At 34.1% G+C, this 19,645-nt stretch overlaps 1 protein-coding gene across 17 annotated transcripts; it reads right to left on the bottom strand.

Moving 5' to 3' along the window:
• Positions 1-636: 636 nt before the first annotated feature.
• LOC123895338 (paired amphipathic helix protein Sin3-like 4) lies at positions 637-13,613 on the bottom strand. Of its 17 annotated transcripts, none has more exons than XM_045945603.1 (25): positions 13,404-13,613; positions 13,065-13,148; positions 12,870-12,943; positions 12,298-12,447; positions 12,002-12,188; positions 11,645-11,743; positions 11,351-11,512; positions 10,949-11,267; positions 10,464-10,600; positions 9,912-9,987; positions 9,796-9,822; positions 9,432-9,691; positions 9,174-9,328; positions 8,839-8,966; positions 8,474-8,728; positions 7,353-8,039; positions 6,771-6,841; positions 4,291-4,920; positions 4,085-4,185; positions 3,838-3,976; positions 2,361-2,519; positions 1,907-2,070; positions 1,704-1,809; positions 1,372-1,543; positions 637-1,022 (listed from the first exon to the last, which is right to left on the bottom strand). In XM_045945603.1, the coding sequence occupies exons 3-24, from the start codon at positions 12,941-12,943 to the stop codon at positions 1,397-1,399; spliced, it is 4,233 nt and encodes a 1,410-aa protein (XP_045801559.1). In that variant the 5' UTR covers positions 13,065-13,148; positions 13,404-13,613; the 3' UTR covers positions 637-1,022; positions 1,372-1,396. The 17 variants fall into 17 exon arrangements, with proteins under 17 accessions (XP_045801559.1, XP_045801557.1, XP_045801556.1 ...); XM_045945601.1 differs by having other exon boundaries at positions 9,796-9,825; positions 13,404-13,611; XM_045945600.1 differs by having other exon boundaries at positions 637-1,007; positions 9,796-9,825; positions 13,404-13,598.
• Between the last annotated feature and the right edge of the window lie 6,032 nt (positions 13,614-19,645).

Below are 19,645 nucleotides of genomic sequence, written 5' to 3'. Positions count from 1 at the left end.
ATCTGTTGAAGACACAAGGTAAATTCTCTCCTTTCTGGATAATCTATTGAAGACACAAGTTAAATTCTCCCCTTTCAATCTTCGTTTATTTGGTTTAAAGAACATTGCAACGAGATTTACTTTTTGTTGTGTGAGTTGTTTATTTATATTTATATTTATATTTATGGTTCCACTTCCATCAACATTATTTATCTTGCAAAATAAAGGTGATCCTTTTTTTGCTCTATAAAAATAAAGGTGATCTATTTGAAATATGTCCCTTATTTAATTTTCATTTTACTAATTGGTAATCAAATTAACCCAATCAATAGCCACCCATATTTTTAGATTCCACAACCAGTTTCATAATTTGTTAAGGAATTATTAAAATTATGGCTGGAAAGCCAATGGCAGACCATTTTGTAACCCTAAAAAACAAACCCAGTTGCATCATAGTTATATATACCCTTGCCACTCCCAAATGTCATGCAATATACAAAAGTAAATATAAGATGTAAAAAAAAAACAAAACAAAAATCAATTTAGTATTTTCCCAAAAAATACATAACTATTATCCAACTGCGACACAACAACGATATATCATTTCGCAACATTTGTTTCCACGTTAAATATTTTTTTGGACCAAAATGCACAATGTAAGTAAATGTGGCGGCTAATTGCAGCCGCGGAATATTTCATAATTAGAATAATAATAATCTCATAAATTGGTAGCCAGCTAAAGGGTGAAAAAATAAATGTAACTTATTAAGATAGAAAAAATTTGGATGAATGGAAATAAAATGTCCCCTAGTACCTCTATTTACAGGATTATAACTCATCAGTCACCATGTTACATTATGGTACAATCTCCTGAGCTTCATCATCTCCCTTCCTGTATGCCTTATTTGGTTACCGGGACTGACGATGTGAAGAACGCGAAAGTTATAACTCAAAAAGATCCTGTTTTACATTTCTTGGATGCGGTGTCATCGCCATCTGCCAGTGTCACTGATGCATGACCAAAATTACTGAGGACAACACAACTGAAATTAATGGATAGGGAAACTATTTAGCTTTGGTGAGGAAAAATATTTAAGTTTTGCGCGGATACGAAGTAAGTTAAGACTGTCTAAATCAACAAAAAATGGAGCCAACTTCTGTGGACCCTGCCTTACAGCAAATTGTCCAAAAGCTAAGGCACTAATACTGTTGCCTTACAACAAATTGTACTGTTAGATAAACTGTAAGGCTCTAAGACTATCTTAAAATTTGGGGCATAAATCAACTCCAAAAGCTAAGGGGTGATGATTGCTCAAGCCTTATAAGAACTTTTTTGTCTATATCTCTATTTGATGCGGGATCTCAAAAAGCAGTAAAAGGAAAATCACATACCATATGTGGCTCAAATTGGATACCATCACTTGATGGAAAATAATTTGCAGAACCGCTGTGATCTGCTTGAACAAATGTTTGAAGACATTGTCTGTTCACGATATGTTTGCAAAGTTCTCCTTTTCTTTTTTGCTCGAAATAAAGAGTCCTCGGTATCTAAAACATATGAAACCTAACAACATGCAATGTGTCCAAAAGAGAAAACAAAGAATGGGAGTTCAGAAACATAATCGGAATATGCATGAAAATCTAAACAAATGCACCATATTAAAATTTGGTGATTTGGGAACAAATGGCATATAAAATATGCAGAAGTAAATCATTAAATATACCTTGGATGAATTGCAAGAAATCTTACACTCCAGACCATTGATAACTTGTACTTCATCTATGGCCTGGCTTGAAAATTCATCACTCCAGCCACATTTTAGCTTATTCCTGCAAAAAACATATGAACCAAAGTAAATACTAAATACAAAGGTTAATAAAATTTCAAATACAACTTTGAACCAATAGTTGTCCCACTTACAAATACCTTCTTAAGAAAACTCCTGACTTCTCCTTACTGTCAGGGACAACAGATAGGAAATCATTGTGCAGATATGTTGAAAAATTAGGATCTATTGCCACAGCAGTCACTTCAGGCTTATCATGTCCATAATCCATCAACTGAATAGACAGTCGAGTCGGTGTAGAGGACTGCAAGGATATTAAACAAATTCGTCATAGATCATATAAACTTATTCTCTGACACAGGCATATCTGTGAGAGTAATTCTTAGGCCAGGGGTGGTGGTTAGGTTAAATTCTTCCTAAAGTAGTGAATGGTGAGTGGTGACTCCAGAATTCACACCTTTGACATTTCAGGTAATGTTTGTCTGGAATATCAAACCACTGCAACCATCCACTATTATGTATATAAAGTTTCCCATTCAAGATTTCAATTCAAAAGCTGATCCGAGTAGATAAGTGGAACAAATAAAAACTTACACGCTCAATACGATATATGTTCTCATCATGAAGAAGAACACGGGCATTTTCATGATAAACTATATCAGCAAAGCTTCCGGGTTTTCTTGATTGCTCATATGCATATAGTTGAAGAAGTTTGTTATCCATCTCATCAGTGGCACTGGCAACAGCTTGAAGCTAAAACAAAATAGGACAAAATTTCAGGCTCAGAAAGAAGATAGAATGGTACAGTAGGCAAATGAAAAAAGGAAAGTGAAAAACAAAATCTCATGAACTGAATGAAAAAGTATAAGTGCTATTGTGATTATATAAGCTAAAGCATAATAAATCAAGGAAAATAGCAAAATACTTGTCCTAATAAGCAGATACTAAAATATACACGTGCACACAGAATATTTTATCCTAAACTAGATTATGAGAAAGTTTGAGAGCATGTAGGAGTAGGACATTGTTCAAGTGCAGGGAAGGTTAAAGTTAAATGTTGCTCGTAACCCTTAACAGGAGCATGAGATCCATTAGAAACAATGACGTGTCATGTTGCCCATCTGGTATAATGCCATGATTTCTTTTATAATTATTTAGGGTGCTGATTCTACAAGACCAGATACGTCCACAAATGGGGCCATCACCGAAGACACCAAAGTTCACAGATGTCACAAAGAATCAGTTGGATACTTCAAAAGTGAAAGAGAAGAGGGTGAATTATCTCCTAACGGATACTTTGAAGAGGATAACTTTGCAGTTTAAGCAAATGCTGGTCCGGAGGCAGTGCATAAAGGAAAAGATTGTAATACCAGTCAACAATACCAAAATAGACATGGAAAACAAATTTGTAGTGAAGCTGGAGGCGTAAATGACGATGAAAGTGGTAGAAGTCCTCATAGATCATCTGACGACAGTGAAAATGCATCTGAGAATGGTGATGTTTCTGGTACAGACGCAGCAATGACAACACAAACAAAAGAGCTTTGCAAAAAACACCTAGAACACACATCAAACATGGGATCCATACGATGGAATATGCCCCAACCAAACCAGCAAGGACAGACAAGTTGATTGGGTTTCAACAACACCAAAAACTGGGGACATAAGGGGTGGTTGTGGAAACCACAGGCTGACAAGGGCAGATCTGAAAAACTGGAGCTTCGGGTTGTGGCAGGCCGACAGTGGCCGCTCCAAATGGTGGAGGAGATCTCCGGAATAACACGTTGAAAAGTTAGCGGCTAGGTTTTTGCTTGTATTGGTGCGGAAGGAGAGCCTCCCAGATCAGGAGCTCTAATATCAAGTGGAAAACAAGAGGCAAACTGACTCTCAATTGAATGAAAAAGTAAAAGCACTAATGTGATTACATAAGCTAAGCCTAATAAATGTTAATCACAAAAACGGGAATAAAGTCTATCCTAAAATTACTGATACTGAAATATAAACAGAATATTATATCCAAAACAAATGTCTATTTACATATTTACAAAAAGGAATTCATGCACATCATTACCTGTTTAACAAGTTTATATATCAGCTTGTCTAACGTGAACAAGACATATGACTGAGTTCCAATAATAGCTCGACAGTCATCCTCAAATTTTGAGTTATCAGAAGAACCATCCAGTAAACTGTAAAGAGAATTCATGAACCTGTAGCCATAAAGGGTGTCATCAGTCTTTTATAGATATTCAAATGTACATTATAATTTATAATTTATTAATTATTACTACAAACAGTAACAATCAAAGGCATATTACCTGCCATATTGATCAGTAGAACATGTATCATTTGAAGCTCTCCATTTCCTTTCAGCAGAAGATGAGTTAATTTTTGCGGATTGTATCCTCTCATACAATGTCTGTCAAATTAGCAAAGAAAATGCAAGGTAAGGAATATATTATGAGCTATGGTCAGTCAACCGCAACGATAAATGCATATAATACATAAACTGACACATTTGTACCTGATGAAGTCTAAACAGTACATAAAAGGAATCGTTTCCATAAAAAATTTGAACATTCTTCTCTTTCCCATGCAACACTGGGCGAACATGTTTTACCAGAGGCTTTACAGTGAGAAGAAAGCGCTCTGAATATGGCAATGAGGCTCCGTCTCCTTCAAAATCATTGGCATCAGCCATTCCTTCACCTTCACCTTCACTCTCGGGCTTGTTATCATGTTCGTGATCCCCATCCTCTTCATGTTCTTCTCGAGAACATTCCTCACCATCAGCAGACTCTGTACCAGAAACATCACCATTCTCAGATGCATTTTCACTCTCGTCAGATGATCTATGAGGACTTCTATCACTTTCATCGTCATTTACACCTCCAGCTTCACCACAAATTTGTTTTCCATGTCTATTTTGGTATTGTTGACTGGTATTACAATCTTTTCCTTTATGCACTGCCTCCAGACCAGCATTTGCATAAACTGCAAAGTTATCCTCTTCAAAGTCTCCATTAGGCGATAATTCACCCTCTTCTCTTTCACTTTTGAAGTGTCCAGCTGATTCTTTGTGACATCTTTGAACTTTGGTGTCTTTGGTGATGGCCCCATTTGTGGATGTATCTGGTCTTGTAGAATCAGCACCCTAAGTAATTATAAAAGAAATCATGGCATTATACCAGATGGGCAACAACGCAAGCCTGACAAGACACAATGAAAGAAAAAGAGAAAAACAGGCCCCAAACTGATTTTCATTCAGTTTTAAGTTATTACTAGACTTGGCTCTTAAATGGCATAATGCAACACCACCACCAAGTATTTTTCTAGTAGGAGGGAATCAATTACATGGATCAATCGTCCATAGTAAAACCAGTAACATGTCTCACTATATAGTTTGGACAAGAGTTTTCCATAGTCTCCCTCTACCTCTAACAATATGACATCCTCTATTAAATGACATAAGCACTTTAACATTTAGATTTATATATATATATATATATATATATATATATATATATATATATATATATATATATATATATATATATATATATATATATATATATATATATATATATATATATGGTAGAAGGATTTAAATTAAAATCTAATAACGATGAATTTATTCATGTTTTAGAAGAGAAGCTTAAGCAACTTCGCTTAAATGTCTTATCTCAGAAATATATATATATATATATATATATATATATATATATATATAGGGAGTGTATCCAGTGAGAACTGATAATTATTATGAGAAATGAGAACTATTAATAATAACCATCAAATTTAATTGACGCGTCAGATTAATATCTTTAATCTCCTTAAAATCACATGTGATTCTATTTGTGAAAATTGTAAAATCTTTCAATATATAATATTTCCTAATTTATTGCGACTCATTCCATCTAGTTTGATTTTCAATATTATTCTTTAGGATTGTTTCTTCAAATCGTCTTCATTCTTCAATGTTCCAAAATAAAAAATCTTTATTTTGTTCACAATCAACAAATATAATCAAAATTATTTTAATATTGTAGGATCATGCTTGCAATCTCCTCGAATGTGTGGTAGGTAATTCCAAAAAAATTACAAAGTGTTGAATATGATTTATTAAGAACATCCAAACAGAGCTCAAAGGGAGACCATCAATGGAATTCGTTCAAGAAACTATAATGGAACAAATGGAAGTAGCCAATGAATAACCACTGGAAAAGGATAATAGCACAAACATGAATTTAGAGTAATAGTACAAATACAATTATATATTAATATATAACACAGAATAAGTAGATGCTTATCATTAGAATGAATTGAATGAGAACATTGAAATGTAGATATTGGATGGACCAAAAAGTTGAAGACAAAATGCGGAGATGTTAATAAAAAGAAGAGAACAATATTGAAAATTAAATAGAGAGGTAAAAAAAAAATCCAGTATATTTTGGGGAGAGTCGCAATAAATTAGGAAATATTATATATTGAAAGATTTTACAATCTTCACGAATAGAATCACATGTGATTTTAAGGAGTTTAAAGATATTAATCTGACGCGTCAATTAAATCTGATGGTTATTATCAATAGTTCTCATTTCTCATAATAATTATCAGTTCTCACCGGATACACTCCCTATATATATATATATATATATATATATATATAGTATGAGTGTTATTGACAACTTGAGCCACAACGTGATCATCATAGACACATGAACTTAAGTATAAAGTGGTGCTGCTGATATTCTTTTGGAAACAGCAGCAACACATCACTTAATATTCAAGTGATATAATATGGTGTGCATCTAGGGTAAATGACTCCAACATTTCTGATGGTATACTTTAGTCTTCCGCCGTGAATCATTTCACAACATTATTTACCCTAGACTCGCCCCATATGATATATGCTGATAGTGAATTAAAATTAAACCTCTTAAGATGAATACTTACTCATCTACTTAAACTTGAAAATAGACTAAAGGAATTAAGCCATACCTCTGATGAAGGTAAATCAAGCCCTCCCTCACTAGAAACATAACCAGGTCGAGACAGAGTTGCAGCAAGTCCTTGAAGAAAACAAAAATGTATCTCAGAGTGTGTCCGTTTATTATGAGAGAAACAGATGATAGTAAACAAGAGGCATTAATGACCAAGTATTTAAGACAAACAATGAAGTAAATGTTGCATTGTGGGGGAAAAGATGGACAGAAACATGGCTCTGAATTATATAACAATAATATGATGTGATAAAAACTAACTAAAACACCAACTTATATGAAATATTCTATGAAGACAAGTCTTGTTCAACTAATATTGTACTTTTCCTAACAAGATATAACTCCTAATAATAAAGATAGCAACAATAACAGTAACAATGATGTTTGCTACTTAAACTTTTTAAATTCTCAAGATAGTACATGCTTGAATTTTCATTTAATAGATAAATATTCTGATGTCTTACTATACTTAACATGTTAACACAACCCTAATAATAATTCTAAAAAAATGTAATGTCCATGTACTAAAAGGTACGATAAGCATCAAGTATTGTCATCATTCTTTTATCAAGTTTCCAACCTGATGCATTATTAATGTTTGTTCTTCCATTACTTTGCTCCATTCCAGAGGACAGTGATACATTAGCATTCACTAACTGTTCAATGGAATGATCTTGCTTATTGACTCTTGATACTTCATCAGGAATGGATGCACTTATATGAATTTTACCTTGCAGTGTACTACTTCCCAAAGTTTCATTCTTGAGTGCAGAACGGTCTGATTCAAGACACACGTCCCCTTTAACCCCATTACTTTGCCATTCTTTGCAAGAATTTGATTGTTGAAATGGAACACTAGCATCCCCATTTCTATTAGTGTTTGAATTCTTAGGATTCATTACGGTGACACCAACACCAGGACTACTATCACCCTTGGCAATACTTGCAGTGCCAGTTTTTGCAGAATCATTCTTAGCCTTGACAGCATCTTCTGTGTCTTCGGCAACGCGCCGTCGAGAAGGAACACCAAGCATGGGTTCTAAAAATGTTGTCCAAATCCTCATGACTTTATCCAATTGTTCGGTTGTACAAACTTCTCCACATGAATATTTTATGAGTTGATACAAATCTTCGTGAATATCTGGATCAGGATACTCAAATTCCAAGTTAGGAAGAATCGGCCGTCTATTTCCAGCAGCAATTGCAAGAAGAACATCATCTTCTTTTCGTTTCTTCTCACTAATTTCTTTGATCTCTCCCAATAAGGCTGTAATCCACAGTTAAAGAAAGGAGTTAAGAGTTAGAAGAATAAAAAAACTTTACATTGATATCACCGCATATTTGAAAGTTCAAACAAGATATATAAAACACTTATTTTCCAGTGTGTGCATAATGGATCTAGAAACCAAGTATTTTAAATATATACAATCAAAGATGCATTCCATTGGTCAAATTATGTGCATGTGAAGGAGTTAAAAGCTCAGATAACAGGTACGCCGCACTCATTCTACGATTTTCCCTCACATTGGATCATTGCTAACTTGAGTGTTGGAGCCTTTGCAGGTTCCAACCACCCTGTTCCACCACATAAGATTTTCATTCCTCAACATTATGTTGAAGTTTGTTCTTCTCCTATGGCTCCAACTTATTTAAAAAAGAATCAAGAATTTTATGTTCTTGGACAGAAAATTAATATTTTACCTTTAGTGCTCAAGCTTTTTGTATCCTGCTGCTTAAAGTAAAAGCTTCGGTGATCAAGTGATTTGTGATAATTCTTTGCATATATTTCAGCCCAAACTTTATTAAAATCTGCACGGCATCTTGCCCACTCCTCCTGTTTCTGCTTCAAGCGGGTTAATATCACCGGCAAAGCTAGAGATGCATTCTTTTTCAACACATCCATCACATCAAGCCCATGGTCACCATATAATCGTTCAATACACCTAAGATTTAGGGCTAAAAGAACCAAAAAAAGATCGTATCAGAACACAAAATATCAGGAAACTACATCACATTGCATTTATATGCTTTGACAAATTTCATTGATCAATTGAAATGCACATTACGTGTTAAGTGCTCCTCGATACGAATTGGGATGTCTCCTTGAATTATATTAGCATTAACTTTGTCTAAGATCTCTTCAACTTTCTTATTCGTCACATTTACAGACTCTAACAACATATCAAGTTCAAACCTGGAAGCGTAAAATAAAATAATATCAGAAAAGCACTAATGATAAAGTCATATGGAAATAACACCTCTCAAATCAACCAACCATGTGATGTCAAAACTAACCAAAAAGTAGAACACGTAGCAACTATGACTACAACCAACTGATACAAAATAAATCAAATAAATAGGTGTTTTTAAGGGTAAATCAGAATCAATGGTAAGCAATAACCTGTCGTCTTCGCATCTAAACAAGCTCTCTTCATACTGATTTTTGCGCATGTGTTTAAAGGAATAATCCTCACTTCCTGATGTAACAGAGACCCAGTGATCATTCAATACTTCGTCACCAAGTTCAGTTCTTTGGCTAGCTATCGGTATTGGGTACTGTATAAGAAAAAATATTATACATATAAAACACAATCAGTAATGAAATCTCAGATTTCATAGGGACAAACTAAAAGTGAAGAGACGAGCAAAGAACCAATACATTTTTTGGTAGAAGACGGTAACTAGGAGTACATTGTTCACAGTTAGAAAGGTCCAATTCATTTATAGGTTTTCCTACATACTTGTCTTTGCTTAAAGACACCTTAGGAATAGAAACATCCTTGTTGGCAATTCCAGTGGATTTGTCTCTTTCTCGGAGTTCACGGTCCCTTTCTTTCACCCCGTCATCCCTGTCCCGATCTCTGTCCTTGTCCTCTACCTTCACTGGTTTCGGTCCATGTCCTTCATTCCACAAGGATTCTGATGAATCAATACCGTAATATTTTTTTAGAGCAGAAGCTAAAGCTGCAAATGTTCATGTGAGCCCATGTTACACTACATATAAAGGGAAACATATAACTTACTTTTATTCATGACACCGGCAAGGAATCCTTCTACATGAAAACACTTGATTAGAAATAATAAAACGGGAAAACAAAACTAGATTTTGTAGAAAGTAAAAAAATAGCTTAAACATTACCATTCTTTTCACATTGTGTCACAAAATCATCAAATCCCTCCATAATATCAGCATATTTTCCCAGTAAATCACCCACCTAAAAGAATAAGCCAACCAGATATTAGCAATTACATAGACTATGCTTCAACAGAACAAATTTCACAATGTGAAATGAATGAAAATCAATATCAGAACAATCTGATCCTAAACTGAATAGTGTGAACCTTAGTTATGTTCAACAAAAAATAACTTGTGTCACAATATCATTCAACATTTCCTACACCACATTCACTTTTCAATTAGCTGTTCTATTTGCAATTTTAATTTTTTGTTTAATGGAAACTTCAGTCAAATCAATTTTTTCCCTCTTGTTTAATAGAAAATTGATCTTCGTTAATTATGTATGGACTTGCACAAAATTGTCTGGTTATATTCTAGGAACACGTGTAAGGAATGAGTAAACAGCAAAATCTGTCTGCTGTGTTAAGTCAATGGTCAAAACTAAAATAATGTAAAAAGCCAATGGTCTTGTAAGAAATGTTGCTTCTAAGTATTTGAATGTATAAACCATACCAATGCCAGTAGTTCTGATCGGGTGATTATTTCCCTGCTGTAGATATGTAGGCACTTCAAAAATTCCTGGTAATCCTCGGGATTTCTTAACTTCTCCTTGACTTTTTCAAGGAAAGCAAGCACTGGACTACACATACCTGAGATGACAGATTTTTAATGTTCAAAATGAATCATAAAGGAAATGAAGAGTTAAAATTATGGATAATGATTTTTTTTCTTGTAAGTAAGTAGTACTTCTATTATGGATAATCCAATCAAAAATAGAGATCATAATTTTTTATATTTTTTACCATTATAACAGACAAAAAGTGGCGATGAATTTTTGCATTAGATAAGAATTTTTCAGGTGCTATTATTTGTTTTCTACATTTTATGTTTTTCATTAGTTTCTCCACAGGTGAACATCATATGAGATTGAGGTATGTGTTTCCGCTGTTAAAATATCGTGCATCTTAATTTAAATACTATTAAGTTTACCGACATACTTTTCAAAGAACTTTTATCCTCGGAAGCGGATGAGATAGGGTGCATGTCAAGCTTTTCATCTGCATCATGTGATGGTTCAGTACCAGCGTCAATAGCTCTATGACCAGATTTTCGCTTGTGGGATAAACGGTCCCGATTACCATCATTATCATAATCTCTATCATCCCTTTCTCTCCTATCTCTTTCTTCTCTACGGTCCTTTTCTCTCTCGCGTCTTCTCTGCTCCTTATCAACCCTCATCACACCTCTCTCAAGTTCTGGATCAGAATGATCAACGCCGAGATCACGATCAGCATGCAAAGCTATTGTCTTTTCTCTCTGGCATTGACAGCATCAATATATTAGCTTAGCTTAATGGTCAACTATAAAATAACAGGTTATATGAACTACGAGAGAGATACCTTTTCAACATGTGTTTGCCTCACTGTTGCCATTGCAGAGTTCCTATCACGGAGAGAATTACGAGCAGAAGCAAAATGAGCAGCGGCTGCTCCAGAAGTGTCGGGAAGAAAATGAGTGAACTCCTCAAGAAGATCTGCATGGTCTTGGAAGAGGGCAGAGACCTAGATAATTGCAATATTGATTAAAATGTGTGTATAAAGAATCATAACCTATCAAAGGGGGAAATTTAGGTAAACCAAAATAAAAAATTAGTCAAATTAGAACATGATAACATAGGCAACGATAGAACAGACCTCTTGGTAAACCACGGTGATAGTCTTGGTTTCCTTTCTGTACATATTTAATATGTCTAAAAAAGTCTTGTAAACACGATCATTGCCCTGAAAACGAGTCTACATAAAAAGAACCCAATCAGAATCAAAAGTTAAATAACCCATGCTGAGTTGATCGTGTTATAATGCACACAAGAGCTTTGACCAAGATGGAACACTTAGATTGTTGAGGCAATGTCAGTGTCAATATCTTCATAGACCCACATTTAAATCAGCCGGCGTTCCAGTGATCCATGTCATTGGGGTAAACCTTTGTGTGTGTGTGTGTGTGTGTTAGACGACATAAATAAAATGCATCAAATTCAACATTGTTTTTACCTTGATCTTGCCAACAAAATTGATAGCTTCTTCAAATTCAACAGGCTTCTTCAGTGGAGGTGGTTCATTTTCCGATGGAAGTGTAATTGCATATCCCTTTGGCAAGAAGGTGTTAAACCCCAAAATTAAATCTTTATGCCCTTTAAAAAGCTCCTTCACTCTTTCTATGACACCAGCCGTATCAATTCTAACCAAAAGAACAAACGTGACACCAATCAATTTCTACTAAGAAAACGAAAATCCGCACTTCCTAGAAAGGGAAAAAAGAATTACAATGAAGTACAACGTGAACAAACCTTTGGGCCTTGAAATCCTTCATGACTTCCAAAAATTCATCATACTTTTCTTTGTCATCTTGAAACATTTCTCTTACTGCCTTTAGATATGATAAGGCATCATTTGTCGTTAACTTCTGACCACCACTCATCACTTGGGGTTGCCCCGAGCTACATTCCACAAATTCTCAAAATAGTAAAGGTCTACGCAACATGCTAGTGTGCTAGTTAAAATAAACGTAGAACACTATAAACTAATTAACTCATAGGTTTCAGTTACACCAAAGAACTTAGAAATACGAATGATGGCACAAAATAAAATTAACTCTAGGAAATATAAATTGCCGATAAATTATCCAACAAAGAAACATCCGATTTTACCTCACAAATTCAAACATCAAAACAAAAATTGAACATTTACTATAGACTAAACCTAAAGAACAAATGAGAAATACCAAACAACAACTATCATAGAGTAAAAAACACTTAACAAGCAACTAATTCATCAAAGGGTAAAAAAAACACAGGAAACAATCCATGAAACAAGAAACTAAAGACAACAAAAAAAATTTAAAAAAAAAAATAGAACTTACGGTTCTCCTCTAGAAGACAGCACAGGACGTTTGAGTTGTGAACTCATGTAAACATCATCTCTAGACCTCTTCATCTGTAACAAGAACAAAGAAACAAACAAACATAACATAAATCATGCATTGAAACTCAAAATCCTAGAAAACCCAAGTTACATATTAGAACAAAAAAGTAACAAATAAAAAAACAGATCTAACCGAATGGAATTCACAAAGGCATCAAACACGAGCAATAATTCCAACACCAGATTACAACACAGATCAACCAAACAGAGCCAAATCCTAAACAAACAGAATCAAAATAATCACAAAAAATATTAATAAAAAAATCTTTTTTTTCTTCAATGTAAAGCAAACGTGATAGAACATTCAGAAACGATTCAAATGAAAAAGTTTAATGGATTGATTGTGAAGTTCACGTAGCTCAGAACCCTCTACAACAAGTCTTTTTTTTTTTGGGTTCAATAGATAGATAAATAAGAAACTCAAAACCAAAAAAATTAAATAAAATAAATAAAAAATAATAAAAAATTGAACCTTAGAGTAACAAACAGCAATGAAATTGAAGCTTGGAGTAACAGAGAACAATGAAGTTTTGCAGCAAAGTTTGTTACTGAAAAAAAACAATCTCTTCTTATTTTGCACGCGACCGGAAGAAGAAGAAGAAGAAGAGAAAGAATGCAAATTTAATACAAAGGGTGAAGAGAGCTCACAATGTGTGTTATATATTTGTGTGTGTAGGGATATAAATAAATAACACAAAAATACTAAATAAATAAATAGTTTTTTTTTTCTTTTGTTTTTATAAAATAATTAGTTTTTTTTGGTAAATTTTTTTTTTAATGGTGAATGCTTATCTCTAAGTCGAGCCGATTTTCAAAGAGGTAACTTGGTTGAGGGTTCGGCAGTTCGCTCTTGTGCACTAAAAATTCGGTTTAAGATTAGGTTTCGGCGGTTCGCTCTTATACACTAAAAACTCGGTTCGAAATTAGGTTTCGAAAAAAAAGAAGGAATGTTATATTATTTTATTTTGCTTCGTTCTATCTATCTTATTTATATCATTATTATTATTATTATCAATAATTATTTTTTTTGTTGTCATGGAGGCATGCTTACTATTATCACTAATTAGTTAAATTTTAAAAAATTAGATGTTATCTTATTTATTTGATTTGTTTGTTTTTTTTTTTGACACAGTTTGATTTGGTTCTATCTTATCTTATATTGTTAATTTAAACAAACTTTTTTTTTGACTGAATCTATACATGGGTTGTGGTATTATTATTATCGACAGAAAAGAAAAAAAAAATTGGGATTGTGGTGTAGTTGAAAGCAAATTTCTCGTAAGATAGTCCCATTTATCTTTTTTATTTTCGAATCATGTAATTAACTAGGGTGATAATCAATATTCTGCAGAAATGGGAATGGTACTTTGGGGATCCCAAAATAGAAATGTACAATCTAGTTCTACGTACCAAATTTTTGGTTATTTTAAAGTTTTACACACAAATTAAAAAATAATAAATATTGATAAGGTAAGTCATTTTTGCTCCTATTTATTAAGAAAGAAAAAAATTATTTTTTGTAAGGGTATAAATCGTAAAACATCATTAATCGTACTTTGATTTCTAAAAACGACCAAAGTTTTGGAACAAAAATAAACGACTAAAAGGAGTAGATAAATAGTTGTGTGGCGCAAGAAATATTATTTGGCTTGCTTATTTGTTACTACTAAAAATTAGGCATCGGTTTTAGAAATTAGGGTTTTGGCCTTGATGTGATCACATTGTGAGTAGCTATCTTTTTTTACAGATTATATTAAGTCTTAATTAGTGGTGAAAATTATGGTTGATAACAAGTCAGGTTATCCGATAGGATGAGAAATACTTGATCACAACTCTACATGATAAATATCTAAGCACACATTCACAAATCGAAAAAATTAAATCAAAAAATGGATCATTGTAACTAATGTCTTGCGGCACTAGTTAAGAAGAAAAAAAAGGTCTTGCTAACTAGTTAAGGAATTAAAAAGAGAAATAAAACAAAAGTTATGCTTTGAAAATACCAAAATTTAGACTTTTGTTGTGTTTGACTACACAATTTCCAAGAAAAATTACTAAATCTGAAACAAGTGCCTTGGGACATTATTTAGCATTTGCCAAAAAAAATTACATTAAAAATAGCATTATTTGTATTTGAAAATATTGACGACACAAGTTTCAAGGTAACTTTTCTACAATTGATATCATTTACTAGTGTTTCGGTGACACTAGTTAGCATTTTTTCGTAGGGTCTTGCTAATGTGTGTTCTAAGGGTAAATGTTAAGTAACTCAAAAGTATAATTATTGAAATCTGGCACGCAGTGAACACAATGCTGCACAAGATGCTATAGCATGTGCTGCAGCAAGACAGACGCTGAATAAAATAAAGCAATAAACGACAGAATAATAAATAACACAGATCGTTTGTTAACCAAGTTCAGTGCAACGTCACCTGCTCTGGGGGATACCAATCCAGGAATGAATCCACTATAATAGCTCTAGTTCAAAGCCCTCGACCAACACTCGGTACTTGACTTATCGCCTAGACATTACCCGTGCAATCCTATCTAAGAACCTCTTGGATAATGAGACCCCGTCCCAAATTCCCTCTAACAACACGTACCATGTTGCTGTCAATAATAATAATCAAGATGGAGACACTCTCCTAGAAACTAGACCACACTCTTGCTTAAAAGCTCTTGAGTGAATCACACACGCTAACTCCGTGCTTCAAAAGCTTAGGAGTAGCTTACAATTAACAATAAAAACACAGTCCTAAACTTACATCAAATTGACACAAGAAAGGCTGACAAAAGACACAAACTCTAAACCTTAAAAACTCACACTTTGTAAAAGACACGGTTTAGAATACACGAGTTGTAAAGGCTTGAGGCTTCACATATTTATAGTCTTCAATTGTCTTGATGTGCAAGCTAGGTCTTCAGACAAACACAGTTGTAAAAATTGCGGCCAACCCTATATTATTTTCAGAAATATAATTTGTTTGTCACACAAAAATATAAATTATTATTTTCAAAAATATAACAAGTTATATTTTTGTTTTAAATAATAATTCTCAAACCGCCTTCAGGAACACTTGTGCAACAAGCCACGTCTTGAATAGTCGCACGTGCTTGGATATAAAAACGACTTAAATCTTCCTTCGATTTGAAAAAGAAATTCTGCGCAAAACAGAGCATCAGGATGTTGTCCGATGATGCTACATCATCTCTGTCCAGCATCTGGCTGGTTGGCTTTTGCAAAATGTAGCCAATCTCAAAACACCAACAATCTCCCCCTTTGGCAAATTTTGACTAAAACAACCTTAGGTCAGTGCATAGAGAGATACAATCTAAACTTTCCTTCGAGTCAACATAAGCACACAACTAGGAAAGAAAGTAGAACGATGCTAAGCTATTTAAACTTTCCTTCGATTCAACATAAGCACACAACTAGGAAAGAGAGTAAAAAAAAATCATCAGATGAAAGATAGCTAGCACGTAAGCATCAGAGGCATGCAACAACGGAACATAACACATCTAGCCTCATAGTACAGATAGAGAGAAATAAACTCTCACATAGTGGATTCAAGATAGGAGAAATAAACTCCTTCATATTTTAAAGTAACACCACACAGAATAGGAAAAATAAATTCCTATATAGAAATGCATATTATAAGTAGTAGAAAAATAAATTATACCTACTCCCCCTCAATATATGCATAAACTTCACTCCCCCTCAAAACATGCATAACACATAAAACCAACATGCTATCCTAGATGCTATAGCATTTGTCATCACATCATGCACACAGATATTACTCCCCCTTTTTAGCCATAAATTCTGACAAATAAAGTCAGTATCATATAGTAGGAGCAAAAACTTCCACAGAGTTATCAGAGCATAGAGAATCTTAGAGTGCAGAGAGAATCAGAGCATATGACATCATAAAGTGCATATCACAGACCCTGAGGGCATAGAAAACCTGGAGTATCGGAGTCAAACGACATGGATTGTGTATGTTACAATCTAGAGAGCATCAGGGCGTAGCCCACAAAATTAAAATCCGAAAGGACATGCAAATAAAGCATAAGCAGGTCACATAGAAGGACTTGCATCAGAGTCCTCCTCCTCCTCTACCTCAGTATCACAACCTGCATTATCATCTAGAACACCAGGATTGACATTGGAGAACACCTTGAGGTCAACAATCATTTGCTTCCTAGCCAAAACATCAGTTGACTGATTGACAGATGATGCAGCACAGTCTGCAGCATGTGTACTCTCAAACAGTCTTAAATCAAAAGATAAATCACAACCTCTCTTGCTAGGCACATCAGCCTCACTACAGATGTCAGGATGTTGAGCTAGAATAGTATCACACATCAGTGTAGGAAAGACTATATGCATCTTCACAACACATGACTTATCATCCAGAATAGTTTCATCAAGAATATAAGAACCAAAGTCAAAAGGTGATATGGTCCTACAACATAGATATTAAATTGCTTCAAAAATTGCTTGGTGTGTATGATAGATATTAAATTAGATTCAAAAATTGCTTTCATGGGATTGTAAATTAATAATAATGATAATCATTATTAAAAAAATTATAAAATCATTAGTGACTGAAATAGAGACTGAACTTTTCACACAGCGTCGCTAATTCGGTCGCAACGAATTGAGAAATTAGTTTAAAATCGGTCACTAAATTAGTCGCTAAAATCAGTCACTAAATCAGTCGCTAAAATCAGTCACTAAATCCGTCGCTATAGCGTCGTAAAACGCGTCGCAACCAGCGACACAAATTTAGTCTCTAAGCCAGTCTCTAAAATCGGTCACTATTTCGGTCTCTAAAAACGGTCACTACTTCGGTCGCTGGGTTGGTCACAACGGAGTAGCGACCAGGGTTGTTGATACTGATTTTTTATGGTCGCAAAATCGGTCGCTAACGAATTTAGAGACCAATTTTGATGAAAATCGGTCTCTAAATCGGTCGCTAAAGCCGAGTTTTCTAGTAGTGTAGGTGGGTCTGCTGTGCGCACTTTTTCTGAATTTAAACGTTGATCTTGGTTGTATCTCATAAAGTCTTTGTCCATTGGTCTCGGGACGGAAGCAGTTTTGCTTCTGAAATCCGAGAGTAATTAGGAATGGTGCAGCCAGTTCTTTCATCCAATGTCAAGTGTTGGGACAATTATTCAACATTGAAATCCAATTGCACTTTGATTGCCTTACATGGATTGGTGCGGCTTTGTTTCAATAGGAGTTAGATGGGTGTCGATTGTTGAATTCAATAGTGAAGTTGTCCGTGTATTGTTGTGTTTCTACTATGCTTGATATGTTGGTTCTATTTTTGTGTTATAGAGGTCCAGCTTCATGATTTATATTTTGTTAGAGTAGGTGGTTGCATTATGGTTGTATTGACTTAGTACAGGGGTTGTACTAGTATTTTTGTTCCATTGTTGAAAGGGAGGAGTGTATTGTATTTTTCTTTAGAGGTTAATCATCCATTACTTATATCTAAATATAATTATGCAATCAGAAGACCAAGATTTGTAATGAAGCAATTTAAAATCATCAATTAGCAACTATCATATCCACCATATAAAGAAAAATTTACCACTACAAAAACGTGGCGCGGTGTGAGGAAGACAGATTGTGAGAGAAAAGATTCACGAATTTGAGTGGCGTAAGTTGGCGTTGTGCTTGGAAAGATGAGTCGATTTTGGAATAGGCAGAATAGGAAGAAGATGTAAGAATTGAAATTAGGTTTTCGTTCAGGGAGATGGTTGTGGTTGCAGGTTCGATTTGATGAAGATGTTGATGTTGTTGTGGTTGCAGTTTTGATGAAGGATTGTTGTTGTTGTGGTTGCAGTTTCGTGTACGCTTATTGGGGTTAAGAAGAATACTCTTCCCGCCCATGTTTCTTTTTTCCCTTGAATTTCTGTTTTTGCCCATCTATAAAAACTTTAGTTTTTGTTTACTGAATTTAGTTTTGTGTTGAAAAAAAAAACCTCAGTTTCTGTTCTCCAAATTTTTCCTGAATTTGGACTGAAAAAGCTTTAAAAAAATTTTGGTTTATGCGTTTCGATTTTTTTCAAGGGCAAAATTGAATTTTTGGGGGAAAAAAGAGTCATGGAGCACGAAAAAGTAGTTTTGGTTCATTAATCGTTAAATTCATTCCACCCATGACTTGAGCTTCCATTATCTCAGGCTTGCCTTCCTTTTTCTTGCAAAAGCTTTGATGAATCATACGTTTTTTATATTGCCATGTGTCATTGTTTTTATTTTTAAGAAACTAGCAAAATTCATGATTCAAAAAATAAATAAAAAAACAGCAAAATTCTAGTGTATGCTGTTTCCACTTTCCATAAAATCCTCACTTTTCAGTTTGAATCAAACACACTTAAAACGTGCGTTGCACAAATTCTGTCATTCTATTGATTTTTTTTCGGAATAGTTACAACCAAGCAGTAGTATATATATTGAAATTATTTCTCCTTCAAAAAGATAACACGGCTGCTCTTTTCCTTTATATTCATATATTTGTGGCAGAATGACTATTAATGGTGATGGTAAGGGTTCTTTGCCCATTAAACATGAAGGAACTTCTGTAAAAGAAGTTGTAAGCTACTATTTTGATTCCTTATCAATTTGAGATTTTACTTTTCTAATTTTCCTTATAAGTTATGTAATTAATGACAAGAAATCATGGCAAGTTCATTCATCCGACA

Source organism: Trifolium pratense, linkage group LG7 (assembly GCF_020283565.1).
Source record: "Trifolium pratense cultivar HEN17-A07 linkage group LG7, ARS_RC_1.1, whole genome shotgun sequence".
Taxonomy (NCBI): Eukaryota; Viridiplantae; Streptophyta; class Magnoliopsida; order Fabales; family Fabaceae; genus Trifolium; species Trifolium pratense.
The sequence above is the reverse complement of the archived record's forward strand: the minus strand, read 5'-3'. Positions and strand labels throughout refer to the sequence as shown.